Source organism: Ursus americanus, chromosome 5 (assembly GCF_024610735.1).
Source record: "Ursus americanus isolate L20-20 chromosome 5, mUrsAme1.1.p, whole genome shotgun sequence".
NCBI classification, from domain to species: Eukaryota; Metazoa; Chordata; class Mammalia; order Carnivora; family Ursidae; genus Ursus; species Ursus americanus.
Window position 1 is genome coordinate 79,274 of NC_142131.1, and position 26,375 is coordinate 105,648.

General features: G+C 40.1%; 1 protein-coding gene across 1 annotated transcript in view; it reads left to right on the top strand.

The window, feature by feature from the left end:
* MCC (MCC regulator of Wnt signaling pathway) overlaps nt 1-26,375 on the top strand; it is a 375,394-nt gene that overhangs the window by 55,753 nt on the left and 293,266 nt on the right. The window contains exon 2 of the mRNA XM_087861917.1: nt 9,434-9,681. Coding sequence (XP_087718043.1) covers nt 9,434-9,681 — 248 coding nt within the window. The remainder of the gene's footprint in view (nt 1-9,433; nt 9,682-26,375) is intronic.

Sequence of the window (26,375 nt, forward strand, 5' to 3'; positions counted from 1 at the left end):
AAAAAATCTTTATAAGTTAGATTACAAAGTGTTTCTTCTTTCAATCTTGACTTTTGTTTTGCCTTTCCTATTTTCCCATATTTTTTCCAAGTTGGTAAACTCAACCAAAAGCGTTTTTCAGATATAATAAAAATTAGGCCAACAGCTTCATCATTTCTAGCCGTATGTTCTTATGAGCAAGAGACAGACGGGGGTGGGGGGATGAATGAGTAGGCTCAACTTTGAGCCAGCCTTAAATGTTTGTTACTTAAGCTGACTTGGCTTTAAGATCACAGTGGGAGGTCCAAGATGATTCCACTTAATTTCTTAGAATGCATGTCATATGCCATTTTACTTGTTAATGGCATTTCTTTTTCCTTCATGTTTCATGATCTTATTCCATGTGCTTACAAACTGCAACTGATCTTTTCAAAAAAAAATTTTTTAATTTTATTTATTTATTTGACACAGGAGAGTATAAGCAGGGAAAGCAGCAAGCAGAAGGAAAGGGAGGAGCAGACTCCCTGCTGGGGAGGGAGCCCGATGCGTGGCTCAATCCCAGGACCCTGGGATCATGACCTGAGCCGAAGGCAGATGCTTAACCATCTGAGCCACCCAGGCGCCCCTCAAAATTTTTTAATTAAAAAAATATTTTAATTGACATATAATTTATATACAGTGTTATATTAGTTTCAGGTGTACAATATAGTGATTCAACACTTCTATAATTACTCAGTGCTCATCACAAGGAGTGCACTCTTCATCCCCTTCATCTATTTCACCCATCTCCCTACCCACCTTCCCTCTGGTAACCACCACTTTGTTCTCTGTATTGAAGTCTGTTATTGTTTCTCTCTCTCTTTTTGTTAGTTTGTTCATTTGTTTTGTTTCTTAAACTCCACTTATGAGTGAAATCATATGGTATTTGTCTTTCTCTGTCTGACTTATTTCACTTAGCATTATCTGAGTCCATCCATGTTGCTGCAAATGGCAAGATTTCGTTCTTCTTTATGGCCAAGTAATACTTCATCTTCTGTATCCATTTGTCTCTCGATGGACACTTGGTCTGCTTCCATGTCTTGGCTCTTGTAAATAATGCTGCAGTAAACACAGGGGTGCATATATCTTTTCAAATTCGTGTTTTGTTTTCTTTGGGTAAATACCCAGTAGTGGAATTACTGGATCATACGGTGTTTCTATTTTTAATTTTTTGAGGAAACTCCGTGCTGTTTTCCACAGTGGCTTCCCCAATTTGCATTCCCACTAACAGTGCACTTGGGTTCCTTTTTCTCTACATTCTTGCTTGTACTTGTTATTTCTTGTCTTTTTGATTCTAGCCATTCTGACAGCTATGAGGTCATATCTCATTGTGGTTTTGATTTACATTCCCCTGATGATAGTGATGTTGAGCATGTTTTCATGTGTCTGTTGGCCATCTGCATGTCTTCTTTGCAAAAATGTCTATTCAGGTCTTCTGCCCATTTTTAAATTGGATTGTTTGTACAACTAAACTTTTTAAAAAATTAAGATTGAATTTTTAAAAGGAGCTGGGATGCGTTTATCCATAGTGGTATCTCTTTGCCTTCCTCTTTAACACCAAAGCACCATTTTATTTTTTTAAGATTTTATTTTTAAGTACTCTCCACACCCAACGTGTGTTTTGAATTCACAACACCGAGACCAAGAGTCTTATGCTATACTGACTGAGCCAGCCAGGTGCCCCTCAAAGCATGATTTTATATTGTAGAACATGTTTATTCCCCTAAAGAAAGTTGTTTGTTGATTAACTGAAGACTGTATTTGCCAATTTGCCTTCTTCATATATATAACATTTCAATTAAATGGAATATTTCTAATCAGGAGCTTCTGGTTGATCAAAAGCAAAGGAAAAAAAATTTCTCATACATTCATCATTTATTTATGATCATCTATTATATGCCAGGTATTGTTCTTGGTAATGGGAACACAACGGTGAACAAAGTAGACAAAATTCTCATCCTCACAGAGCTTAAATTCTAGCAGAATCTTTTTGTTTCCACTTCCATAGATAATTTTTCTAAAATATCTATTTCCCTTCACTTTGCAAGTACGTAAATTACCATGCTCTTGTGTGTTTGTTTGTTTGGTTTTTATTATTAAGATTTCTGAATTGCCTTAAACCCTCATTCCTCAGTACTGTTGGTGTAGAACCAAAGTTCTACTCTGATGCACTTAGGGAGCCCTTTAGCAAATACAGATGCTGTGCCTTGTGCCCCATCCAGATTTAGTGTTCAGCTGTGGGGCACGAGCTTCAGTATGTTACCATCATGCCGGGGGACCGTGATGTGCTGCCTGAGTGGAGTACCACCAGCATAGAAAGGCTTGAGGGATATGGAACCAGCATATATACCAGAAGATACTTTAAGGCCTAATGATATCAACTTGTTTTGTTCTGATTTGTGATTGCAAATTGAGATGTACAAGAAGCTAAAGAGAAATGGGATTGAAGGTTCTTTTTCCCGAAAATCTAACATTCTATTTACCTAACATTTTAATTATTATATTATATTTCAGGTTAGGGTTTTGAAGATGAACAAGGAACGGGCCCTGTTTCCTATGAATTTATAGTCTAGTAGGGGAGTTCACAGACTGTTTCTGTGAAGGGCCATATAGTAAATATTCTTGGTTTTATGAGCCGTACAATCTCTGTCATAACGACCCACCTCTGTTGTAGTGAGAAAGCAGACATAGGCAGTGCGTACACAAATGGGTGTGTCTGTGTTCCAGTAAACTTGATTTACGAAAACAGGCGATGGTCTGGATTTGGCTGCAGGCCTAGCTGCCGACCTCTGGTCTAGTAGGAGAAAGAGAAATAAATCAACAGTTACTATAGAGTGGAGTATGTTATCAAAGCAAGCACGAGTACTTCAGTAACCCAGAGAAGGGACGTGGACTAGGACGGGGTCTTACCTGAGAGACTTAAGGAAGGTTCTGGAGGAGATGCTGTTCAAGTGGATTATAAAGCGTGGGTTGGAGTTTGAAGAAAGGGAAAGGAAAGGATGCTTTAAACAGGGACAAACGTGCAAAGCATGGGCATGTAAACAGCACTGCCTCTTCTGGAAACTAAAAGAAATCCACAGGTTGCCAGCTTGGGCGGGAGGATGTGGTGAAGAGAGTGGCTGGGCTGTATTCTGATGGGCCTTGGCTGGGACGTGAGAAACATTGGGCGTGGAGCTGAAACCCTTGGGGGAAGCAAATAAAGGATTTTAAGCAGGCGAGAGTAACTTGTTGGCTGCCTGTTGGAAAGGAGATGAGGTACCTGTAGTACTGCGGTAAATCAGATGGAAAAGGGCGAGTGACCAGCGTTTCCGGGATGGGCTGCGTAGGAGCGCCGTTCAGACGCAGAATCTCTCGTCTTGGTGACTGCTTGCACCTGAGGAGAGGTGAGGAAGAGACACCTCAGACAACTTCTAGATTTCTGGCTTGGGTGACTGGATGGTATCATCTACGTAGACGGGAGGAGTAACCTTGGGGAGGGGTAGAGATGATGACTTCAATTCAGGACTTTGAGTTCAGGGTAAATGCGCGACCCCAAAACATAGCTTCCCAGTAGAAAACGCATTGCTGCTTAACTGTACATGGAGATCCGGGAGTCAGCGTGCCGCGTAATAGGGCCATACATTTAGATTAGGTCACCCACAGAGAGCCTGTAAGGTGGCAGAACAGACAGTAGTGGATAAGGCCTCAGGTAATACGCACATTTGGAACCAGAATTCTAAAGGAGCAGTCAAGTGGAGGTGGGAGGAAACTGGAAGACAGGGCTGTTACCCAGGCTGAGGGGAAAAGTTTCCAGAAGGCGGCAGGCCGTGGTGAGAGACGCGTCTCTGGGGTTCTGGAGGATGGATCCTCACGTTTCCTTATTCGTTTCGTTCTCCGCTTTGATTATTTCACGCGGGAGCGCTGGTAAGAGGCAAATGTATTTGTCCCGTCCAACAGCTCTCCCCAGAAATTATCAGCAGTAGCCTAGAGCCTGTTTTTTTTACGTCTTATTTATGGTTTTTCACATTTTGAATATTTATGGAACTGAAATTAGAGTCTTCTAAATTACATTTTTGTGTGACTCCAATTGAACAGTTAGGGGCAAAGTGAACTTTCAGACTTTTTTTGAGTGTTTTCATAAGCAACTCTTTCTGGCCTACCTACCCAAGCTGTCTGTTGACAATTGTGACTACAGCACCTGCTTCTTACTCAGAGCAATGATGGCTTTTGCATAGCCTTCATTCCAACTGGGTTTGGGATTTAGTATCATTGTGGGGAAGAATAATGTTTTTCTTTGCTTCTGAGCCTCTGAGATGTAAGCCCATCTTTTCCGTTAGCTATTCCTCATGTTAGGCTGTGAATTTCCCTGAATGATAAAGAGCTTCATTGAATTTTCCCTTCCTACTCAATTTCTTTATAAATTAAAAGGAGAAGAATAGCCAGGAGACAAAAAGGCTTTTATAAACAGAAAGTAATAGCTGTACATTGTGAAAACATGCAGTTTTGAGCTAGAATCATTGATCTTCAGTCCTATTTTAATTTTGCTGTCTGGTGATTGGTGTTCTCTCCAGAACTAAATATTATCTGACTTGGCCAGTTCCTCTGTTGTAAACTGAAATCCGTTCCTTTCTTTCCTCATGGCATTATCCTCTGAAGATAAGATATGCATACATGAATATGAATAAATGTGAAAAACCTTTTAGAGCAATTGTAGAAATGATTAAAGTAAAAAATTGATCGGGAGGACATTTATCTATTTAGAAGAAAGTTAGAGGCTAAAATGTTCACCACATTTTTGTGAGATTAACCAAAAATGTTCGCCATGGTTATGGCTGGGTAGAGTGACTGCATGTGATTTGTGTTTTCTTCTTTTCGCTTGTCTACATTTTCTGTAATGAATGAATGTATTTTCTGAAATAATATACGAAATTGTGGTTGTTTTCTATTTAAGGCAGGTGCCTTCTGTGAGATATTGCTGTTACTGCACCAGTTCCCCTCTACACTATCTTGGTTTTGGACAACTGCTGCTTAGTATCTTAGTTTCTCTTCCTCTGAGAAATGTTCCTGGCCTCAAGCAGGGAAGCTGTCATTCTGCTCTGTCACGAAGGCTGCAGGACTGTCGTTTTTATGGTGTCCACGGGTCAGTCATGCTTACTGGGCATCCCATGTGCTGCCTTCTGTGAGAAAATACAAAGAGGTTTACGTGGGGAAATATCAAATCAGCTGGGGACTCCCTTCAAAAGAGCGATCACTTTTAACTTCTGAGAGCTTTATGAGTCAATCCATTGAAACCGACGTCCTGGATACTGGCGGCGTCCAGGGCGGTGTGCCGGGTGCCGCACAGATCTTCAGGGAGGTTGGGGCACGGCCAACACTGGCTTCCAGGAGTTTGGGGTCACGCTGGAAAGATAAGACTGGAGTGTGTGAAAATAATAAAAAGAGAGAAATGCGAGTTTAGTACAATTATCCAAAAATTGTCACGCAGCTGTACTTAGGCCCTGAGCAATGGGGCCGGTGCTAAATGCCATCGGAAGGAAGAGCTCACCTGGGGGCCTGAGTGAACTACAGGACTGCATGGAGTTGGATGGACGTGAGCTGAAAGTGGGGGCTACAAGGGCTTCCTAAGGCCTGTATTCAGTGATCCTGGAGTGTTATTTCTGGCATGTGCCATTGGTCAAAGCAAGTCACAAAGCCAACCAAGATTCAAGGGCAGGGAAGTGGTGTCCGCCGATTGAAGGGAGGGATAGCGAAGGCGCATTGCAGACGGGCGTGTTCACAGACGAGTGTAATTCCCTAGAGCCATTTTAAACAACCCTGCGCAACGGCTTGTGGTAAAACTCTGATGCAAGTTCCAGCTCTTGATTTGTAAAAGAGAGCTTTGGGAATTTTTTCTCTCCTGTGTAACTTATCATGTTGAAACAAAATGTAATTTGTTATTTCATTGTATTTAATGTGGAAGGTAATAATGTATAGGTGGATATGGTCTGGTTTAACATAAAAGGGTTATTGATTAATGACCATTGATGATCAAGCTGCTCTTATTAGTGCTGTCCTCACTTGTGTTCACCTGCCAAAATTTAGGTATCGCTGACATCCAAGGTGCTGGATGATAGAATGGAAAGGGCAAGAGTGTTGGAATCAGACGGATTCCAGATTTAGATTCGAGGCTCTGGCGCATATGAGCTCTGTGACTCTTTCAGCCTTCGTGTCCTTATCTGTGAGGTGGGGTTAAAGTGCACCGCCCCGGCCGGTTTGTCAGTTGTTGCTGCTAGTTCTAGACCTCTATGCTGAAGGAATTTAACTTTGATTCAGTTTTTAGAAACCAGTACTTCTAGCTAAAGGTTACAATCTGACTTTGTTCAGTGCAATGCAGTGTGTTTTGTTTCTGATCTTTTCTACCAACCTCTCGGTGGCCCACACTTTTAAAATAAAAGTGTATTGTTACACATTCTCCCCTGAGTTGACATTTCTAGAACACAAATTCTTTATTTAAGCCTTTTTGTTTTGGTAGAAGGAGGCCTCCCGAGCCTGGACAGAGTCAGGTTTCTCACCAGGGTGCCCAAATCTGTAAGTGGGCCACAGGCGGGCGCAAGGGCGGCCTCTGCAGACGGATTGCTCCTCTGAGTGAAGCAGTCCGCTCAGTTCAATAAGCACTTTTCTCCCCCTGAGCAGTTTGTGCTTAATTACTGCAGACTTAATCATGAAACCGGGGCATTGTGAAAGATCTACGATCAATAAGTATAAAATAATCATAATAATGATTACTACTTATTGAGTACTTAATATATGCCAGGAACTATGTTAAGTGCTTTACATGCATTATGTCATTTATTCTCAGAACAATACTATGAGATAGGTGCTGTTGTTATTCTTATTTTTAAAACCTGAAAAATGACTAGCGATTTATGAAAGTAGTGTAGTATAATGTAGAAGGTTACAAAATACCGATAGGCAAGTAGAAGAGTGAAAACACCATTTTCCTACCATTCAGAAAATATGATTGTTAACATCTTTTTATGTGAACTTCTGGAATTTAGAAAACCTCTTCATTTTCTACCCAACCTGTTAAGACTATTATCTGGAAATATAAAAAAGAAATTTCCATATTAGAATGTAAAATTTTTATATGAGAACATTGGCCCTTTCTTCCTATTTGCATTACTGCTCTAGCAATCCTCAACAACCCTAAGCCTTTTTTTTTTAAGATTTTATTTATCTATTTGAGAGGGAGAGCACACAAGTGGGCGGAGGGAGAGGGAGAAGCAGGCTCCCCACTGAGCAGAAAGCCCGGTGCAGGGCTCCATCCCAGGACCCTGAGATCATGACCCGAGCCTAAAGCAACTGATGAACTGACTGAGCCACCCAGGGTCCCTGACGTCCCTAAGTCTTAGATGAAGCCAGCTGAATATTAGGCTGTATTCAGGGAAGGGCAAAAAAGATAAGCATATAAATGCATTAAAACAAAACATTGTTCCAGTGTATCAGTTAGTTATTGCTGGGAGCAGTCACAAACTCTCATTGGCAGAAACAAGAACTTACCCTGATTGCACATCTTGGGGTCAGCTGGAGTGGCTCTTCTTAGGCTGTGGGTCTGTAGGTTGGCTGAGGTGTCTCATCTTGGGGCCAGACTAGAGGGTTAACGGCTACCTTGGTTCATTCTTTTCACAATCATGGCAAAAGTGGTAGGGGACAAGCCCAACTGTATAAACATCTGTCTGCTAACATCCCAGGGGACCAAAGCAAGTTCAATGTCAAGCCTGAAGTTAAGGGTTAAGGAAAGACATACCTGCCATGAGTGTCCTTAGTCCTGAGGCCAAGGCAGGGGTATGGATGAATAATACTACTATGGGGGAATGAAAAATTAAGACTAACAATTTAATCTACCATCCCCACTTTCATGTGTATGTTTATTTATTCATCTACCCTACAAATAAAAAAATATAAATATTTACACATAGGCATATACATGGTATGCATATGTATACACGTATATACAAGATAAAACATGTAGCTATGTGTAGAAAAGATTTATGAAACATGAAAATGGAACGGCAATGGAAGCAGAGTGATCAGTTGGGAGACTAGTATAATATAGCTGAAAAACCCAAGTAAGAGTAAATATAAAAGCATTTCAGGGACAGGACCAACAGAAATTTGACAATAAATTGGACACAGGGAACCAGGGAGGTGGAAATGAAGGAGTGAAGGAGTGATATTAGTGATATTAGTGATAAGATGGAGTGAAGGAGAAGATATTAAAATTTTCTACAGTTCTGTGTGCCCAGGGAAAGTGGGGAGACCATAGTAGAACCGGCCAGGAGCAGGAAGGGGTGAAGGGGGGCTGGAAGACAGCAGTTGGTCTTACTTCCCATGGTTAGGTTTCAGATATCAGCAAACATCAAATTGGTCATGTCCTCAAAATGATTGGACTTTGGTGGCGTGTCGAGACAGGAGCACTAGTTATCTTTGTTTGTGACCATGCACGAGTTTCTAATGTCTCTTCCAGCTCTTAAGTTCTGTAATCCTTTGACCTTTATGGAGACGTACAGTTGGAGCAATATGAACAAAACATTTCTCCAAGGAGTGCAAATAGAAAAGAATAAGACTTCCACGTCGGGGACAAATGTTGTGCTATGGAGAATTGCTCTTGGCCAGCATAGTGTTGTTGTTCTTGTGCCTTTTTAATTAGTTTTGTTTTTGTTGTTTAAATTTGAGAACACACTGAGGCTGGATATACTTCTTTAGTCTAGCCCTAGACTTGACCAATCCTCCTGTCTTAGAGTGACCCACTTCTCACATTTATATCATGTCCTAGTCCTGGAAGACATTTGGGATTTCGACCCCTGCTCTGGGTCTTAGGGCTAACTGCTGATGGGAAGGTAGAAAATACTCAAGGAAAATCAGGAAAAACAGAGGTGGGCAATCACTGAGTCATCAAAGTTGGGATTAAACAGGCTTTTAAAGAAGTGCTAAAATTTGGTGATTGGTCCAGAAAGCTGAAAACCAAGCTTGTTAAAATCTTTGTTGTTCTTTTACAATTGGATTAGATTTTAAACTCTGCCAGGGTAGAAACAATGTCTTTTCTATGTTCTGAAACCTTATCTTTCAGTGAGATGTCAGGGCTACGCTTGACAGGTGTTCCATCGATTTCAAAAGAAAGACAGGGAGGGAGAGTGGAGACAGGAAGAAAAAGAGAACCAAAGGATTCCGAGTTGCCTCACTCTCCCAAATAATTAAATAGAGTTCGTGTCTAGAATCACCCAGATGAAACAGTTCTTTTTGCACACTTACCACGTTTCTAGAAGCAATGAGAAAGTTGGAAATAGGTTTCCTCTGTGTCGTTATATTCAAGAAATGCTCTTTTCTCCCCCATTAACCACGTTCTCTAGCTCAGTGTCTCTCCTAATGAGTTTTCTTCTGTTCGACCCTCCCATAGAAATGACTTGTTGATGGTCTGTCGCCAGTTGAATATGGAAGAGTCTGTGGCCGAGATCATGAACCAGTTGGGCGCAGATGAACATGGGAAGATTTCCTTTCGGGATTTTACAAGGTGCCGCATGCAGCTCGTTCGAGAAATTAGGAAGGAGGAAGTAGGTCTTTCTGAGAAGTCAGACAACTCCTGTAAAAAGAAGAAGCCAAGGGATAGAATTGCGTCCTGGCCCACGAGCAGCGACAACAGTTTGGGTAGGTACAACCAGGTGGCAGTCTGGTAGTGCCCCATTAGCCCTGCTTGGTGACCTCTGTAATCGGGAGGGGCCTGCCCAGCCTGCTGCGGGCTCGTCCCCAGGCTGTCTTCTTGGCCACCTTTCCCTGGGTGAATGCCCCCTGTTTCCCCCAGGTCTGTCCTACAGAGTTTATTGCTTTCTTTATTTTCATTCTTCCATTTTCCAAGCGTAATAATGCATAGCCATTTAGCTGTTGGAGAGGAAGGCACACTTAATGGGAGAGGTGGTGACTGCATCAGTGCGTCTCAGAAACGATCTGGGGACTCCTTCAAAGCTTAGTGCAGCTCTGAGCCATGAGGTTTTAAAAAAATCCATCTCTTGTTTGTTTATCCTTTAAAATGTTTTCTACAGAGTTTTCCTGTTCATAAGTATTATTGTTTCCTACCGAAGCAAGACAAGCAGATTAGAAAGAAAGATCCTACAAATGTTGATAATTTCTGAAGCCGGGTGATGGGAACGTGGGGCTTATTGTACATATTTTTGAGCACTCAAATATATTTTTAGAGTATATTTTATAATTCTCAGAGTATGTATAGTTTTTTACAATGAGAAAGTTTAAAGGAAAGAGGCATCTGAAAGGGTAGCCTGAACAAAGGGATAGAGGAAAGTATCTGAATTTTCTACTTATATTTTAAGGATTTTTTTTTTTTTTCCTTAAAAATGTCTCCTGGAACTCTCTGTTTCTTTGTCTCCTAGGTAGATCTAGTGGCAGGAAACAAAGCTCCATGTTAATTGTCCATCATTTGTTAAATATATACTAATTAGCAAGGATAATTATGTAGCACCCACAACACACACACACGTCCTGAATAGTGCTCTTGGCAGTGAAATCATTCGGAGCATTATTATTGAGTAATTGAAACAATAAACGTGTCCTCATATCCCCTATGACTTACTATCTTAATGGATTCCATTTTAGCTTCAAATCAGATGTCTGGTAATGCATGTGCTCTCAGCATAATATGTAGAAATATTTAATTTTTGAAGTAACATTTTTCTGAGTATTAAAGTAATGTATGTTCATTATAGAAAAATAAGGTTAAAAAAGGCAAGCAGAAGGAAATAAAAATCATCCTTAATATCTCACATCCAGAAATAATAACTACCGCTTAGATTTCTCCCTCTCTCTCTCTCATGTGTGGGTATGTGTGATTTGTGTTTTACTGATTTTTCACATACTTTCTATATAGTTTTGTATCCTGCAATTCTTCCTTTGCATTTTCCTCGTGCTTTTAAATAGCATTTGAAAGCATGATTTGTGATAGTTGCATGACATAAAAAGGACATGCAGTAATATTTATTAAATGAAAGAATGAGTGGAGCTCTTTGCTAAGCTGTGTTTTCTAATTTTTCTGCCAAGAACATGGCCGCCTTATATAAATTAATAAGCCCACACACATACACATTTGAAGTAAACCATGGTATATCCCAACAAGTGAATCCCATGTGGCCATTGACATAATATTTAATGTGTGTATAGAATGAATACTTGTATGGGAAAAAAACTATACCATCAAAAATTGTATTTTAATGTGTCATATATGTTTATAAATATTCTAAAAGGGGCAGTTTTGATAGAATTGCTGCCCACATCTAATTGGATGGCCCACCTCATAGGATTGCCCTAACTAGAGAAGGGGGTGAAAAGCGGTCCCTTCCAACCTTTGTAACTGTTTGCTCGGGAGAAACAAGAGCTAACTGAGAGCTGGTGAGTCATAAAACGGGTCATGAACTGAGGAAAAGCCAGCAGTTGTGCAAGCTTGTGCCAGTTTATCCTGGTAGTTAAAGCCTCAGTGTCAGATCATTTGAGTGTGAATCCTGGTTCTGTCACTTCCTGCCTCCATGACCCTGGACAAGTTACCCACTGTCTCCATATCTCAGTTTCCTCAGTCAGTGTAGGGCGAGAACAGTTACGGTTATTTGGAGGAATGTAGAAGCTAATATCTATAAAAAGCACAGAAAACAGTGCCTAGCCCATAAATAAGCACTAAATACAAGTTAAGTTAATATTGTTGTTATTACCATTCAGTTTTATTTCCAGCTGATCGTGACAGTTCAGTATAATGTGAATCAAATACATTGAAAAATCTATAATAATTAAACAAAGAGTTATGTGTGCAATGAGTGAGTCCCTCTCCTTTCCACATTATTAATCATTCGTCCCTTCTGACTCTATGTGGAGAAAGTGGAGTTCCTCCCACCCTGGGGTTAGGGAAGCCCTTTCCTGGCTCCATGTTCCTTCCAGCTCCTGCTCCCCTTCTCTGCTCCTCTTCACAGCTGATCATTTTGAAGAGTGTGTCTGCACTGAATGCTCACCAGTCCTCACCAAGGCCTTCGACCCACTCTTCCCAGCTTCGGTTGTCACCGCTCCACTGAACCTGCTCTGACTGCCTCCGTGTGGACCAACTCAGTGGGTCCTCTTCCGTCCTCATCTGGATCTTTGCCATTTTACTCAGTGAACTACTCCCTCATTCTGGCTACGTTTCATTCTTTTGGACTTCTCCACACCACATCTTCCTGGGGTTCTGCCCACCATTTTGGCTTCCCTTTCTCAGTGTCAGTCTCTAATGTGCCTTGGGGTTACAGTCTCTCCCTAGATGACACAGTGCCTGTGATGTCAAATAGTGTTTTTGTACCAGCGACTCCCAGGTATGTATCTAGCCCTGCTCTTTCCCGTGAGTTTCCGAATCAGGTAAAAATGACACATGTTCTGGGATGTCTTGTAGACCTCTCACCCTTAACACGGTCATAAGGGTTCTCGATTCCCTTCCTCACTCTTCCTCCCAGCGTCGTTGATCTCCCAGGTAACCCCGTAGAGGAAATATCACCGTCCTCTAGTTTGCTCAAGCCAGCAAGTCCTGTTGTCTCTTTGTCAAAGCACATCCAGAATCTGTCTCCTTCCTTTGCTCTCCTGCCACAACCCTCGTCTAGATCACCCTCATGTCTTGCTTTGATGACTAAAATAGCCTGTAACTGGCTTCCCTAATTCCTACCTTGACCCCCTACATTTCGTTCTTTATCCTGCAGTCAGAGTGGTCTTCTAACATCATGGAAAAGTGCTCAGCTCATTCTCCTGACTGCAGCATTCTGTGGCTTCCGTATCACCTAAAATGACGTCCAAACTCCTTACTGCAGTATGGCGCATACCCACCACGCTAAGCTGTTATCATACTGATTGCCCTGACTAATTATGCATGTTCCAGCCACACTGACCTTCCTGCTATTCCTCCAACTTAGCAAACTGAACCAGGCTTCAACCTTTGCCCTGGTCCTTTCCTCTGGTCTAGAACACTTCTTTCTGACCTTTCCATTGCATGACTGGCCCTTTCCTGTTATTTAGATTTCAGCTTAAATATTCCTTCATTAGAGGCCTTGTCACATGCCCTTTTTTCTTCATACAACGTCGTCTTCTTTTTTTTTTAAGATTTTATTTATTTATTTGAGAGAGAGAGAGTGTGTGCACAAGCGAGGGGAGGGACAGAGGGAGAGGGAGAAGCAGACTCCCCGCTGAGCAGAGCCCCATGCGGGGCTGATCCCAGGACCCTGGGATCATGACCTGAGCCGAAGGAGATGCTTAACTGACTGAGCCACCCAGGTGCTCCATATAACTTATTCTTATCTGACATTACATTATGTACTTACTCAGAGACGTATTTATGTATGTCCCCCAGTATGATGAAATTTCCACCAGAGTGCAGTGCTGATGACCTTGCAGGGTACTGCTATACCCCCAGCACTTGGAACAGAGCTTGGCACGTCAGATGCGTAGTGCATACTTGTTGAATGATCGGATGAGCAGTGCACAGTGTTTGTGCTCTTGTAGGGACACACGGCTGCACAACGCATGGTTCCAGATACCAAGGAACTTATAATTTAACTGTGAAGTGATAAGCACATGACAAATTAAATAGCAATAAAATTTAAGTTAGTCAACAGAACTTCTGAAGCAACTGAATGGTGCAGAAGATAAGGTTTATAAGGAGAGCTAAGAAAGACCAGGAGCAGGAGTTTCAGGAAAGCTTTGGGATGTTACCTGCAGCTGCAATATGGAGAGAAGTAGAAAGAATGTTGTACTGGTGTGAGAAAAACCTAAGAAAAACTTGGGTTTTACAGTTAAGTGTCAGAAGGACTTTATTGTCAGTTCTGACATTTCCCAGCATATCCACAGCCGGGAGTTGACTTGGCAGAAAAAGAAGAGCCGTCAAAACATTACATGCTCAAGTTGGAAGAGGAATTTCAATAGCTTCATTTTTCTCAAATGTTTTCCACAGAGCACTGGTTTCAAAGGATGGTCATAAATATTGTGTGAAGAAGTAATTCCAATGTTAAATACATTTGAAAGCTTTGGATTAAACTAGATTAATAGTTTTCTTTACTGCAAGACATCTCCAAGTCTTAATATGCTAATATTTCTTGTGACTCTCCAGGAGAAGAATAAAATAAATAGCATTTCACACATTTAATTGACCATAAACTTTCCATTTACAAATCTTCTCTTTGCCTTTGCATTCTCTGCTCAAATATACTTTGGGGAAAAATTAAGATATCTGAACAAGTAGATCATAAGAGATTTTTACGTCTATTTTAAGTCCTCTTAGAAATAATATTTAAAAATTTTTTCATGTCTTTCAGGCACCAACTGTATAAAGTTAAATACTTACAGCAATAACAATAATAAAAATGGCTAGAAATTACTAACATTTACTGAGCACAAGGCAATTTGCTAGGCATTTTATTTGTATCATATGCTAGAAAGATAAATTCCAGGTCACCACTGAGTTGCTATGGAAATTAGGCTACATTCTTGATTATTCTGAGCTTCAGTTTTCTTATCTCTAAAGATAGAGTAGTAATACCTGCACTGTAGGGTAGTTAGAAGGACTTAGTGAGATATCATTTGTAAACTTCCTACACCGTGGAAATAATAAATATTAGTGAACTATGTGAAAGAGATAGTGCTTCAGGGTGATGACCACTGAAAAAAACCACTGAATTGCCTGAGGAGAACTGATAAAAGCCTCCGAGCTTGCCTAAGGAGGTTGTTACAAGCCTTTGCCTTTCAGATCTTTGAGGGCACTCGTTTTTCTTCCTTTGGTCAGGTCTCTGAGAGCCCAATATTTGAATCAAATCCCTGTGGTTTTAAAACATTGTTTAAGATAGCAGACATTAAGACCTGTTAATTAATACAACTAAAGTTAAGTTATGCTTCGATTAGAACACTGGGCACAGTTTCCAATAACCTGTATCTTCAAAAGACCCTTTATTGGTCTTGCCTTCCGTTATACCCCACCTGGTGTGTCAGCCTTCATTACGGCTCTGGTGACGCCCCTGTGGCCCAACAGGAGCATATAAAGTACTGAAGAGTGTCTCAGAGAAACTAATAGCAAGACTGTTCCTTAACCGGAACTCAAAGTAAAAAATCAGATCAAAGAACATATAGTTTAGACAGGAAGGTCTCCAAACCCCACAAGCCTAAGGGAAAAACGTAAGGAGATTCTGATTGCTTGGCAGATTTAAAGAAATAAATAAGCAGCCCCCTGAATTTGGTTTAGTAATTTGCTTTCAAAAAATTAAAACCACAATTCGTTAATATACATAAAGCCTGTCTAGTCCTGACACATCCCAATTTTTCCAGAATGAATGTTACTCTTTAATATTGTTGGGGCTGTTTTTGTGTATATAAAAATTCTTCTAAACCATTGAAACAGGTTAAGTGAGACAAGAAGGCATTTTCCAATCCAGCTGCATTATCCCTAGTATGTAGGGCCCTGGATGGTGAATTAAGAAAGTAAAAAATGGTTTAAATCCCCTATGGGTTCTGTATGAGCAATTAATAATTAACACAGAGGCTTTTAAATAAAATCACTCACGAGAGCGATTCATTGTTAAAAGTACTGCCCAGCTAGCATAAAACCAAATTGAAGTCACAGTAGTTTTAATTCCAGTTGAAGTTCCTGGAAGTTTGGGTTTTTTGGATGGTGGTGGTGGTAGTTTTTTACATACCCTAAGCCCTATGTCACAGAGTGAACAGTATGTTTATTTAATTTATTCTTCCTAAATTGGGAGTTAGAATAGGCTTCTAAAGTTTTTTAAGTAATAGATATCATTTCATTTCACTTTCTTTTATTTTTATGATTCCTATAAGTATAACATAATTTTATTGTATTACAAAGTACTGTACTGATTTGCAAAATTTTGTAGTTTGGAGAAGGAATTGCCTTCTTTATTTTTTTAAAGTTTTAATTTAAATTCCAGTTAGTTAACATACAGTGTAGGATTAGTTTCAGGTGTACAGTATCGTGATTCAACACTCCAAAAATCACCCGCTGCTCATCACAAGTGCATACCTTAATCCCCATCACCTGTTTCACCCGTCTTCCCACCCACCTCCTTTCTGGTAACCATCAGAGGCCAAGAGACCTTCTGAACAAAGAAATTGGAGAAGATATTATAAGTCACTTCTCCCCCAACCCCTACCAAGTTACGTCCTCACTGGTTGTTTGACATTGTGGGGTCTGAGATAACTGAACCCACATATTAAAATTTAAGTACAAAACAGCTAATGAAATCAAAGATAACAAATGACTTTGACACCATCCAAGACAGTGAAAATGATCAAGTCAGATGTGTGTTATTTATCAGACTAAAAATGTTTCTGTATTGGATGTATTTGAACTTTGATTCTTTGTGTTTATTTGGCCGTTCTTTGTCTGAACTTTAAATTCTGCACTTAAGATGTCAAATTCTATTTGTAGTACGTTGACTATCATCTCTCCATTCTGCAGTCACTGCAGACAGAAAAAACTAAAGGATGACATAGGAAGGAAAAAAGTGGTGTATTTCTTTTAATTTAATTTAATTTATTTGTTTGAAAGAGAAAAAGAGAGAGAAAGAGTGAGAGAGAGAAAGAGAACAGGGTGAGGGGGCAGAGGGAGAGAGAATCTCAAGCAGTCTGCACACCCAGTGCAGAGCTTGAGGCAGGGCTCGATCTCACGACCCTGAGATCAGAACCTGAGCCCGAATCAAGAGTCAGATGGTAAGCGACTGAGTCACCCAGGTTCCCCTGGTATATTTCTTTTTTAAACTTTTAAGCAAGTATGTATAAGATCATCATATTCGCAGGTATTTCTTGAGATATTTAATAGTTTAGATTTCTTTTGCAGATTATCATCTCCTGTACGTCACTATGCTGTTCTCTGGTGGTCTAAATTCTTGGAAAATGATGTCTCAAGTAGTGCACACTTGTTCTGTCTTACTTACTGATTTTGTCTTTTATTGGTATTTCCGGCCATTTGGTGCTGCTTCTTTTGAGTGTATTATTTTGGCCCCTTCCTAATGGCATTAATTACTCCATTGTAGTCAGCGTAGAACAAAAAGTTCCTGGGGTCCAGGTGTGCTTACCTCAGGGGGTAACCCTGGCATGAGGGGCACCCCTGATTACCTGTGTCGATTGTATCTTTTGAAGGACATATAGCACAATGAGATGGTTCGTCTAGTTTCCCTCCAGCATGATTTAGCTGAAGCAGTTCATTAAGTGTCACTGTTCTTATGGGATGTTGAAGCCATTCCAGTTTCAGTGGCAGTGATACAACTTGGCACGATTTTAGGTATTTTTCATGGAGTAAAAATGATTCCTTGGCTGAGATAAAGGCTCAGTCTGATGGCAGAAAGTGTTTAGCTTGGCCAGACTATTTCATTGTCCATTGTTCGTTCTGGAGAATCTGTCACTCAACATTATAATCACAGAAGGCTCAGGAAGGCTTATTTTGCTTCCTGTTTTATCTTGTAAGGCTACTGCAAGTTCATTGGAGAACATCAATGAAAGGGCATTAGTAAGTGACTGTGTAAATCAGTTAAATTTGTATGGTTGTTTTGGAAGGATTTTGTATGGGTTCCCGTTGATCCATTTATGTTTGCTATCTACAAGAAAAACATTTTCTCTTCTAGCTGAAGCAGAATTTAATCTGATATGTTGTGTATTTATTTAGTTCTCATTTTCTGGATATATATCAGTCAGTTCTAGATAAATTTTAAATTTTTTTTAAAGATTTTATTTATTTATTTGACAGAGAGAGAGGCAGCCAGCGAGAGAAAGAACACAAGCAGGGGGAGTGGGAGAGGAAGAAGCAGGCTCCCAGCGGAGGCGCCTGATGTGGGGCTCGATTGCAGGACCCCGGATCACACCCTAAGCCAAAGGCAGACGCTTAACGACTGAGCCACCCAGGCGCCCCTCTAGATAAATTTTAATGCAAACTAATTACCGTGTCAGATTTGTCTCTTGGTATTTGTAGTGTTTTCTTTGATTTATCTGACTTAAGATTTAGAGTCCTTTGATAAAATTGTGCCCCTGAATTATAGTACAGCCCAGAGGGTCTGTTAAATGCCCTCTGGTTTTACCCTCTGTATAGTATATATGAGGAAATGAAGATGGAGGGGTTAAATGATAATAATTCTCAGGCCACAGGGTTAGTTGGTGGTGTGCTTGGGACTAGACGAGACTTCTTCTGGCTCCTGGCTTAATTGTTGTTCTAATAATTCACACCGCTATGTTCTTTTCTATTTTTCTCCTGCTGTATTAACAAAAACTTAGAATTCCAACCTCCAAAATGTTTTTTTTTCTTGTTAGGAATTTCTACAGAAAGGTTTATGCCACCCTGGACTCTTACTAAGACTCAATCTCACCTATTTCAGTTATTTTGATGCCAAAACCAAACCACTCAAAATGCTTACATCTTTCTAACATTTTACACTTTGCCCTCTTCTTTTACTTTTTTTAAAGATTTTATTTATTTATTTATTTATTTGAGAGAGAGAGCACAAGGTTGGGTAGGGGCAGAGGGGGAGGGAGAAGCAGGCTCCCTGCTGAGCAGGGAGCCTGACGTGGGGCTTGATTCCAGGACTCCATGATCACGACCTGAGGCGAAGGCAGACACTCAATGGACTGAGCCACCCAGGCAACCCCCCCTTTTTTTTTAAGATTTTATTTATTTATTTGAGAGAGAGAGAGAGAGAGAGAGCGTGAGCCGGGTGAGGAACAGAGGGAGAAGCAGACTCCCCACTGAGCAGGGAGCCAGATGTGGGGCTCAATCCCAGGACCCTGGAATCATAACCTGAGCCAAAGGCAGCTGCTTAACCGACTGAGCCACTCAGGCACCCCAAGACATTTGCAAAATCTTTTATGAATGCTGCCACTTTGGTCTATTTGGGATATTAAGGAAAAAGAATTGTCCATTCCTGAACCACAGTGCCAAAGGGAAACAACTCTGCCTCTTTATGGCCTGGGAATGGTTGCAGGGATAATTAGAGGGAAATCGTGAAGGGGAAGGTGTATCATGGAGGACAACAGTTGGGATTATGACGTTCTGCTCCATCATCCATTGTGGAGATTCTCCCTCCATTGCCAGCCTTGTAGGATAAGAGGTTTGTTTTTATTAAGGAAACTATTTTCTCACACCTCCTGCTGACTTGCTTTCATGTTGACTATTTTATACCCTGACAGTCTATTCCTTTGGTTTATCCCCAAGAAATGCTTTTTCTAAAAGCCAAATACGAGAAAACATATTTAGTCTTATAAGTTATTGCTGTATATTAGTAATATGACCAGATTTTTTACTTGAAGTGGCTCTATTGAGGAGGATCCATGGGAAAGGTCCTGAAGGACAATGGTAGGATGAAGGAGAGTTAGAGTTGTGGAAGAAACCTGAGGAAGGAAGGGGGTGGGGCTTATGAAAACCATTTTGTCTGTTTCACTCCTGCCTATGCCTGGTCCGATAAAGTTCCCATTCATTTAGGGTGGCATAGATCAGTGTTTCCTGAACTGGGCTCAATAGTCTACCATTGTTTTGGGAATGGTGACCTGAGATCTGGAATAGGTCAGATGGCCCAAAGGGGCAAACAACCAAGGAGCACTAGATGTCTGAGGAATTCCTCTAAAATGGAAAATAGAGACCAAAACAAGTAGAAAAACTTTATTTAAATGGAATGGAGACTCTGCAAGGAGAGCACTCAAAATAATCCCTTGCTAATATATTTTGAAATACAGGAGAAAATATTGTATGCACACACAAAGAACAGGATAAAAAGGAACATTAAAAAAAAATCTACCCTGGAAAAAATATAGCAAACATTATAAACTCAAACGAGAAAGAATGGGAAATAAAAATAAGAATGTCTTCCAGAAAGGGGAGCAAAAAGACAAAGAAACATAAGATAGGGGAGGAAAGATAAGAAAATCAGAGGACTGGTGCAGGATGTCTACCACTCAGATAATAGCTGTTCTAGAAAGAGTAAACAAAGAAAACAGATGAGTCCTAAGCAGGAAAAATGAAACAATATATACAAATCAAGTAACATAATTAGATAATTAGACATTATAGTGAGCCTGTGGAACACCAAAGACAAATGCAACATCTAGAAAGTTTTTTTTTTCTTTTTAAGAGGCAGATTACTTTCAAAGGATCAACATTTAGGCTGAGAGCACACTCTTGAGAACAATGGAAGGCAGTAGATAGTGGCATTCCTTTGTCCTCTATGTATTGAGAAAAAGTAACTGACAACCTAACATACCATACCCAGCAAAAGTATCTTTCAAGAACCAAGATGAGGGGCACCTGGTGCCTCAGTCGGTTGGGCATCTGACTCTTGATTTTGGTCATGATCTCAGGGCTGTGAGATTGAGCCTCCCTGCTAGGCTCCACACTCAGTGGGGAGTTTGTTTGAAATTCTCTCTTTGCCCCTCCCATCCCACGCTCATTTGCACTCTCTCTCTCAAATAGATAAATCTTTTTTAAAAAAGGAACCAAGATGAAATAAAGACATTTGAAGACAAACATAAACCTAGAGGACACCTTCATTAAGTGAAATTCTAAAGGATATATTTCTAGAAAAATGATAGTGGGTCCAGATAGACTTTTTGAGTTGCAAGAGACAAAGAAGAATAAAAAAAGTGGTAAATATGTAGGTAAATACAAATAAACAGTGTAAAAACAATAATACTTTTTCTTAGAGATTTTAGGGAAAATAAATATAAAATAATAGTAGCCTTTAAGTTGGGAGTGAGATGGATAGATTTTAAGTTTTCTAAGGTCCTTATATTGTCCAGAGATAGGTAAATATATTGATAAGCTTTAGATTTTAATAAATTAAGGATGCATGTTATAATTTCTAGCATAATCACTAAAATAGAAAGAAAATGGTTTTTAAATTTTATTTATTTTTAAAAGTTTATTTATTTATATATTTAAGTAATCTCTACATCTAATGTGGGGCTTGAATTCATGACCATGAGATCAAGACTCCCATGCTTTTCTGACTGAGCCAGCCAGGTGCCCCTAGAAAGAAAACATTTACCTCTCAAACCTATAGATTTAAAAAATGGTATGAGAAAATTTTCAAAAAGGCGAGAAAAGAGCGGCGCCTGACTGGCTCAGTCGGTTAAGCAGCCAGCTCTTGATTTTGGCTCAGATCATCATCTCAGGGTTGTTAGATTGAGGCCGGAGTCAGGCTCCCCTCTGGGTGTGGAGCCTGCTTAAGATTCTCTCTCTCCCTCTCTCTCTCCCTCTGCTCCTCCTCCACCCTCTCTCTTCCTCTCTAAAAAGTTAAAAAGAAAAGAAAAAAAAAAGCAAGAGGGGCACCTGAGTGGCTCAATTGGTTAAGTGTCTGCCTTCAGCTCGTGTCATGATCCCAGGGTCCTAGGATGGAGCCCTGCATCAGGCTCCCTGCTCAACAGGAAGCCTGCTTCTCCCTCTCCCACTCCCCCTGCTTGTGTTCCCTCTCTCAATGTGTCTCTCTCTGTCAAATAAATAAATAAAATCTTAAAAAAAAAAAGCAAGAAAAGAGAAATAAATGTAGAACAAGTAGAAGTATAGGAAGAACAAAATGAGATGAAAGAGATTAATCCCTGTCATAGTAATTCAATGAAATGTAAGTAGAGTAAATTCTACAGTTAAAAATCATAGATGGTAAGAATGGATTGTAAAAATCTGCTTGGCAGTATTATTGATTAATCAATAACACTGCCCAAACCCTATATGATGGGAAATTAAGGAACACACTCTGAAATAGCCCATGGATCTAAGACAAAATTATGAACATCAAAAATAATTTGAACTGAAGGATTATGAAAATATCCATTGAAATGCAGTACTTATAGGAAATTTGATAGCTTTATAAGAAAATAAAAGATATATAAATACATATATGTGACAATATAAGGGCTGAGTTGAGCATCCATTCCAAGAATTTAGAAAAAGAACAGCAAAATAAAAACAAACTAGAAGAAAGGATATAACAAAATAAGAAAGATTAATGAAATATAAAACAAGCACACAATATAGAGGCACAATAAAAACTAAAAATGGTTTTTAAAAAATACTTATGAAATTGATAACTTCTTGGTGAGAATGCTAAAGCAAAAAAAAAAAAGAGAGAGAGAGAGAGAGAAAGCACAAATAGTTGTTAAAGAGAACAAATAAAAACCAGTAGAGATCTAGGATTCATTGCTGAGTGGGAAACAGTCAACCCAATCAAGCATGAAGTTCAAGAAAGTTCTCAAGGTTGAGGTTTGGTGGAAAAGGAGACCACAAACTGTTTTGGTCTGTATCAGAAATGTGAAACACCTGGGCACTGTTGATTGGCAATATCTGGGTTTGTTGGTTGGCTACACACTGGGCTGGCTGAAGGTCATATGTTACATAGGTAAGGCATAGATGTAGCACAAATGGGGCATCCAGGGGCCTCTAATATGCACATGTAGCAACTAAGTCAAGATTGTGTCATCCTGCCAAGCCTACACTATTTTTGGCAGGGTAGGTGGCCAAGTCAGGGTTTGTTATGACGTATATCAGGAGTGCAAAGGAGACATCACTATAGATACTGCAGACATGAACAAAAAGAAATAGTATGAACAACTTTCTGCCGATATACTTAAAAATTTAAAAGAAATAAGGAAATGTCCAAGAAAATATAACTTACTAAAGCTGATATATTAAGGAATGTAAAGTTTAAATAGTTCTATAACTAAGAATGAAATTAAAACAGTAATTTAAAAAATGTCCACAAGGAACACTTCAGGTCCAGACTGCTTTGCTGGCAAGGTCTACCTAACATTAAAAAACAAATAATTCCAGTCTCATATAGACCCACACATAATCTTAATACCAAAATGTGACAAAGACAGTGTAAGAAAGAGAAGTTACAAAGCCAATTTTACTTTTGAACAGAGATGCAAAAATCCTAGGCGAAATACTAGGAAACCAGCAGCAATAATAAATAAGATATCACATATTTTGACTATGTTGGATTTGTTTCTTAAATGCAAGTTTGGTTTAACATTAAGAAATTAATACGATCTGGGGCACCTGGGTGGCTCAATCGGTTAAGCGTCTGCCTTTGGCTCGGGTCATGATCCCCAGGGTCCTGGGATCTAATCCCACATCAGGCTCCCAGATCAGCAGGGAGTCTGCTTCTCCCTCTCCCTCTGCCTGCCACTCCTCCTGCTTGTGCTCTCTCTCTTTGTCAAGTGAATAAATGAAATCTTTAAAAAAATTAATATGATCCAACATATTAAAAAAACTTATATGAAAAATACCAGTTTTTTAGGAATAAAGCATAATATAGTTCTATTTTTTGCTAAGAAGCTGGAATCAGAATCATTTTTTGTATTTCTGTTTGTGTACTTTTCCTGCCTGGCATTTTCCATTTTGATCAGGCTGATTTTCAGCCAAGAAATATGACAGACCCTACGGGCATGCGAACCAAAGGGTGCGTGTGCTGCTTCTCATCACAGAGCACAAGCTCAGGTTGGCATTATCCCTGTTCAGTCTGGTACTTAAAAATTAGGGACTACCAAGGGCTTACTGAATACATGGCCCATTAATATACCTTGTAAGAGAAAGATAAACTGATTCAAAATACGGTCCCTGCCTTCTAACCAAGAAAGACAAGTCTTCCTTAAAAAAATCTTAATCTGTGTAGGCCATAAACATTAGCTCCCCCCAACCCCAAGCCAGGCTCAGGTTCAAGTGAAACTCAATACTACTTTGCTCTAATGCTCATTTTAACACTTGCCCTACATTCTCCGTTGAATTCTTTAGCCCTAAATCAACCCTCTTGATTATCTCCTTCATATATCTAGAGTAGACAAGCCAAGATAATAAGCTGCCAAATATTATTTTTAATTGTTTTTTTTTAAGTTAAAGATGCCTGCCTCAGCTGTGCTTTCATAACTAAATTATTAACTGCCTAAGGGCAGACATTTTCCCTTTTATATTAAATTTAGCAAACAGAACAAAAGACTCTAGAGCTGGAGAAGAATTTTAAAGATTACTTATTCCTGCTTCCTTCTGGTTGTCTCTAAACTGTCTTCCATCAATGTTCTGAAGCCTGTGCTTAAATACATCAAGGATCATTGAACTCATTTGTACAGAGTGGGACATTAAGAAATAGCCAGTGATGATGATGTTGATAAGCACATTTCCGTAAGAAAAATGCATTTCTTCATTTCTTTCCTCCTTGTCATCTATCAACAGTCTTGGCATAGGGGGAAGGGAATTGCATTTCAAAATACATCTTCCACTCTATTCCCGATGTTTCATTGAAATTCAGTACATTGTCCCTAGATAGGCCATATGTGACATATATTCAAAATAGGACACTAATAGGCTCACTTCCTGAAGGATAGCCAAAGGCCTAAGAACTGACTTTTATCATTGGGACCTACTATTATTTACCTTCCCTTAGTAGGACATGTGCTTTGCATTGCTTTTGTTTTTTTGTTTTTCCCAGAAGGATAGGTAGGCTCTATTTACCCATCCTTTCCCACCTAATTTTCCTTGTGACCAGATTTTTAAGACAATTGGCCTGCATTTGCAATGTAATTTGTACTAGACGAAGCTAGAGGTCCTCATGGGAGTTGGGCTCCTGAATTTTATACCGAGCATTGACATTAATAAATGACTAAAGACTCACACGGTGCTTCCCTTCTGGACTAAACGATTTACTGCTGCTTCTGTTGATGTCAGTATTATCTGGAAATAGTAAATGTACTATGACAGGGAAGGCTGACAGCTGGTAGCCGATTTGTTCAGATTCTCCCACACTTCTTTCTATGGTAATGGTGTGGTAGTTATAAATGCAGAAAGGTAGCTGCCTCTGGTGTTTTGAAAGGAGTATTTTCTCTCTTGCCACTGAGGGTACTAGATTAGGTAATGTTTTCTAAACAATCCACATAAATGAAAAATTAATGACCGTTAGATACAGACAGCGTCATAATATACTATTAATCCAGGTCTCAGGATTGCCTAACCACTCTGTGTTATCATCTGCCTGTGATATGATGAGAGGCCCCAACTCTCAAATGAAGGATGGGGAAGAACGAACTGCAGGTAGAAAACAGGGGTAGCGAGGGTGGCCAGAGCACAGATATGATGAATAACTCTTACCTGCTGTGCTTTTGAGCTGCTGCTGCTGCTGGGATGTGCGGATTTCCTCATGGTGCTGGCCGCCAGTTTGGGGAAGGTCAGTTGTCCTCTGGAGATAAGAGTTAGCCAAGTAGAATAGGGAAGCAAAGGGGCACGTGGGTGGCTCAGTTGGTTAAGCATCTGCCTTCGGCTCAGGTCATGGTCCCAGGATCTTGGGATCGAGCCCCACATCAGGCTCCCTGCTCCACGGGGATCCTGCTTCTCTCTCTGCCCCTCACCCCATTCGTACGCTCTCTCTCTCGTTCTCTCTCTCAAATAGGGAAGCAAAGCCTCTCAAACCCAATAACAAAAGACTTTGACATACTAATGGAATATTCCTTACTCAGAGAAACATAACTTTGACTCTGACCTAACTGGCTATTATTGTCTTTACCAGAACCTAGTATTAAGTATAAAACCATTGATGAAATTTTAGCCACTGGTTAGGTGCCAAAGGTTTGTTTTTTAACAGGTATCTTTTAAAAGCTGGGAGAGAATATACCTTTATGCCGTATATTGTTCCCTATTAAGTTGTCCAAAATGGATTACAAATAATTAGAACTGTAAGATGGGACCGATGATTACTAACATTCATTGATCAGTTTATTATATGCCAGGGGTTGTCTAAATGTTCTACATATTTTTATCTTGCTTATTTCTCACAACCCCTCTGTGAAGAACACCTCAGTATTCCCATTTTGAGACGAAGAAGCTGGGGCTTAGGCTAAGTAACTTGCTTGAGATGACATAGCTGGTTACAGTGACTCTTGACTTGACCCCAAGCGATCTGAATACAAAACCCCAGCTTTTAACCACTATCCTATGCAAACAGGCAATGTCTACGAAAATAAGCTGAGAGAGAGAAAATGTCCTCTTCTAAAACTGGGGAAGATGATTTAGTCATTCATAGGCTGTGGATGGAGCTAAGTAAGATAGCATACGGAAGATGCTTAGCAGAGCGCCCGGCTCCTAGTGGCCTTGAGTAGATGTTAGGTATCGTGACTGTAAGATGTTCTGAATGCTTTGCCTTATCCTCATGGGGGGTTGGCCTGCCGGAAAGGTTGCATTGAGCCTTTGGTGAATAAGCACAGTGATTGCAGGAGCCGAACCTGGGGGGGCACTTTGAAGGTGGGATTAGAGCACAAGCTTGCAGCTGCCATGTACCTAGCAGAACAAGGGTCTCAATGTTTGGCAG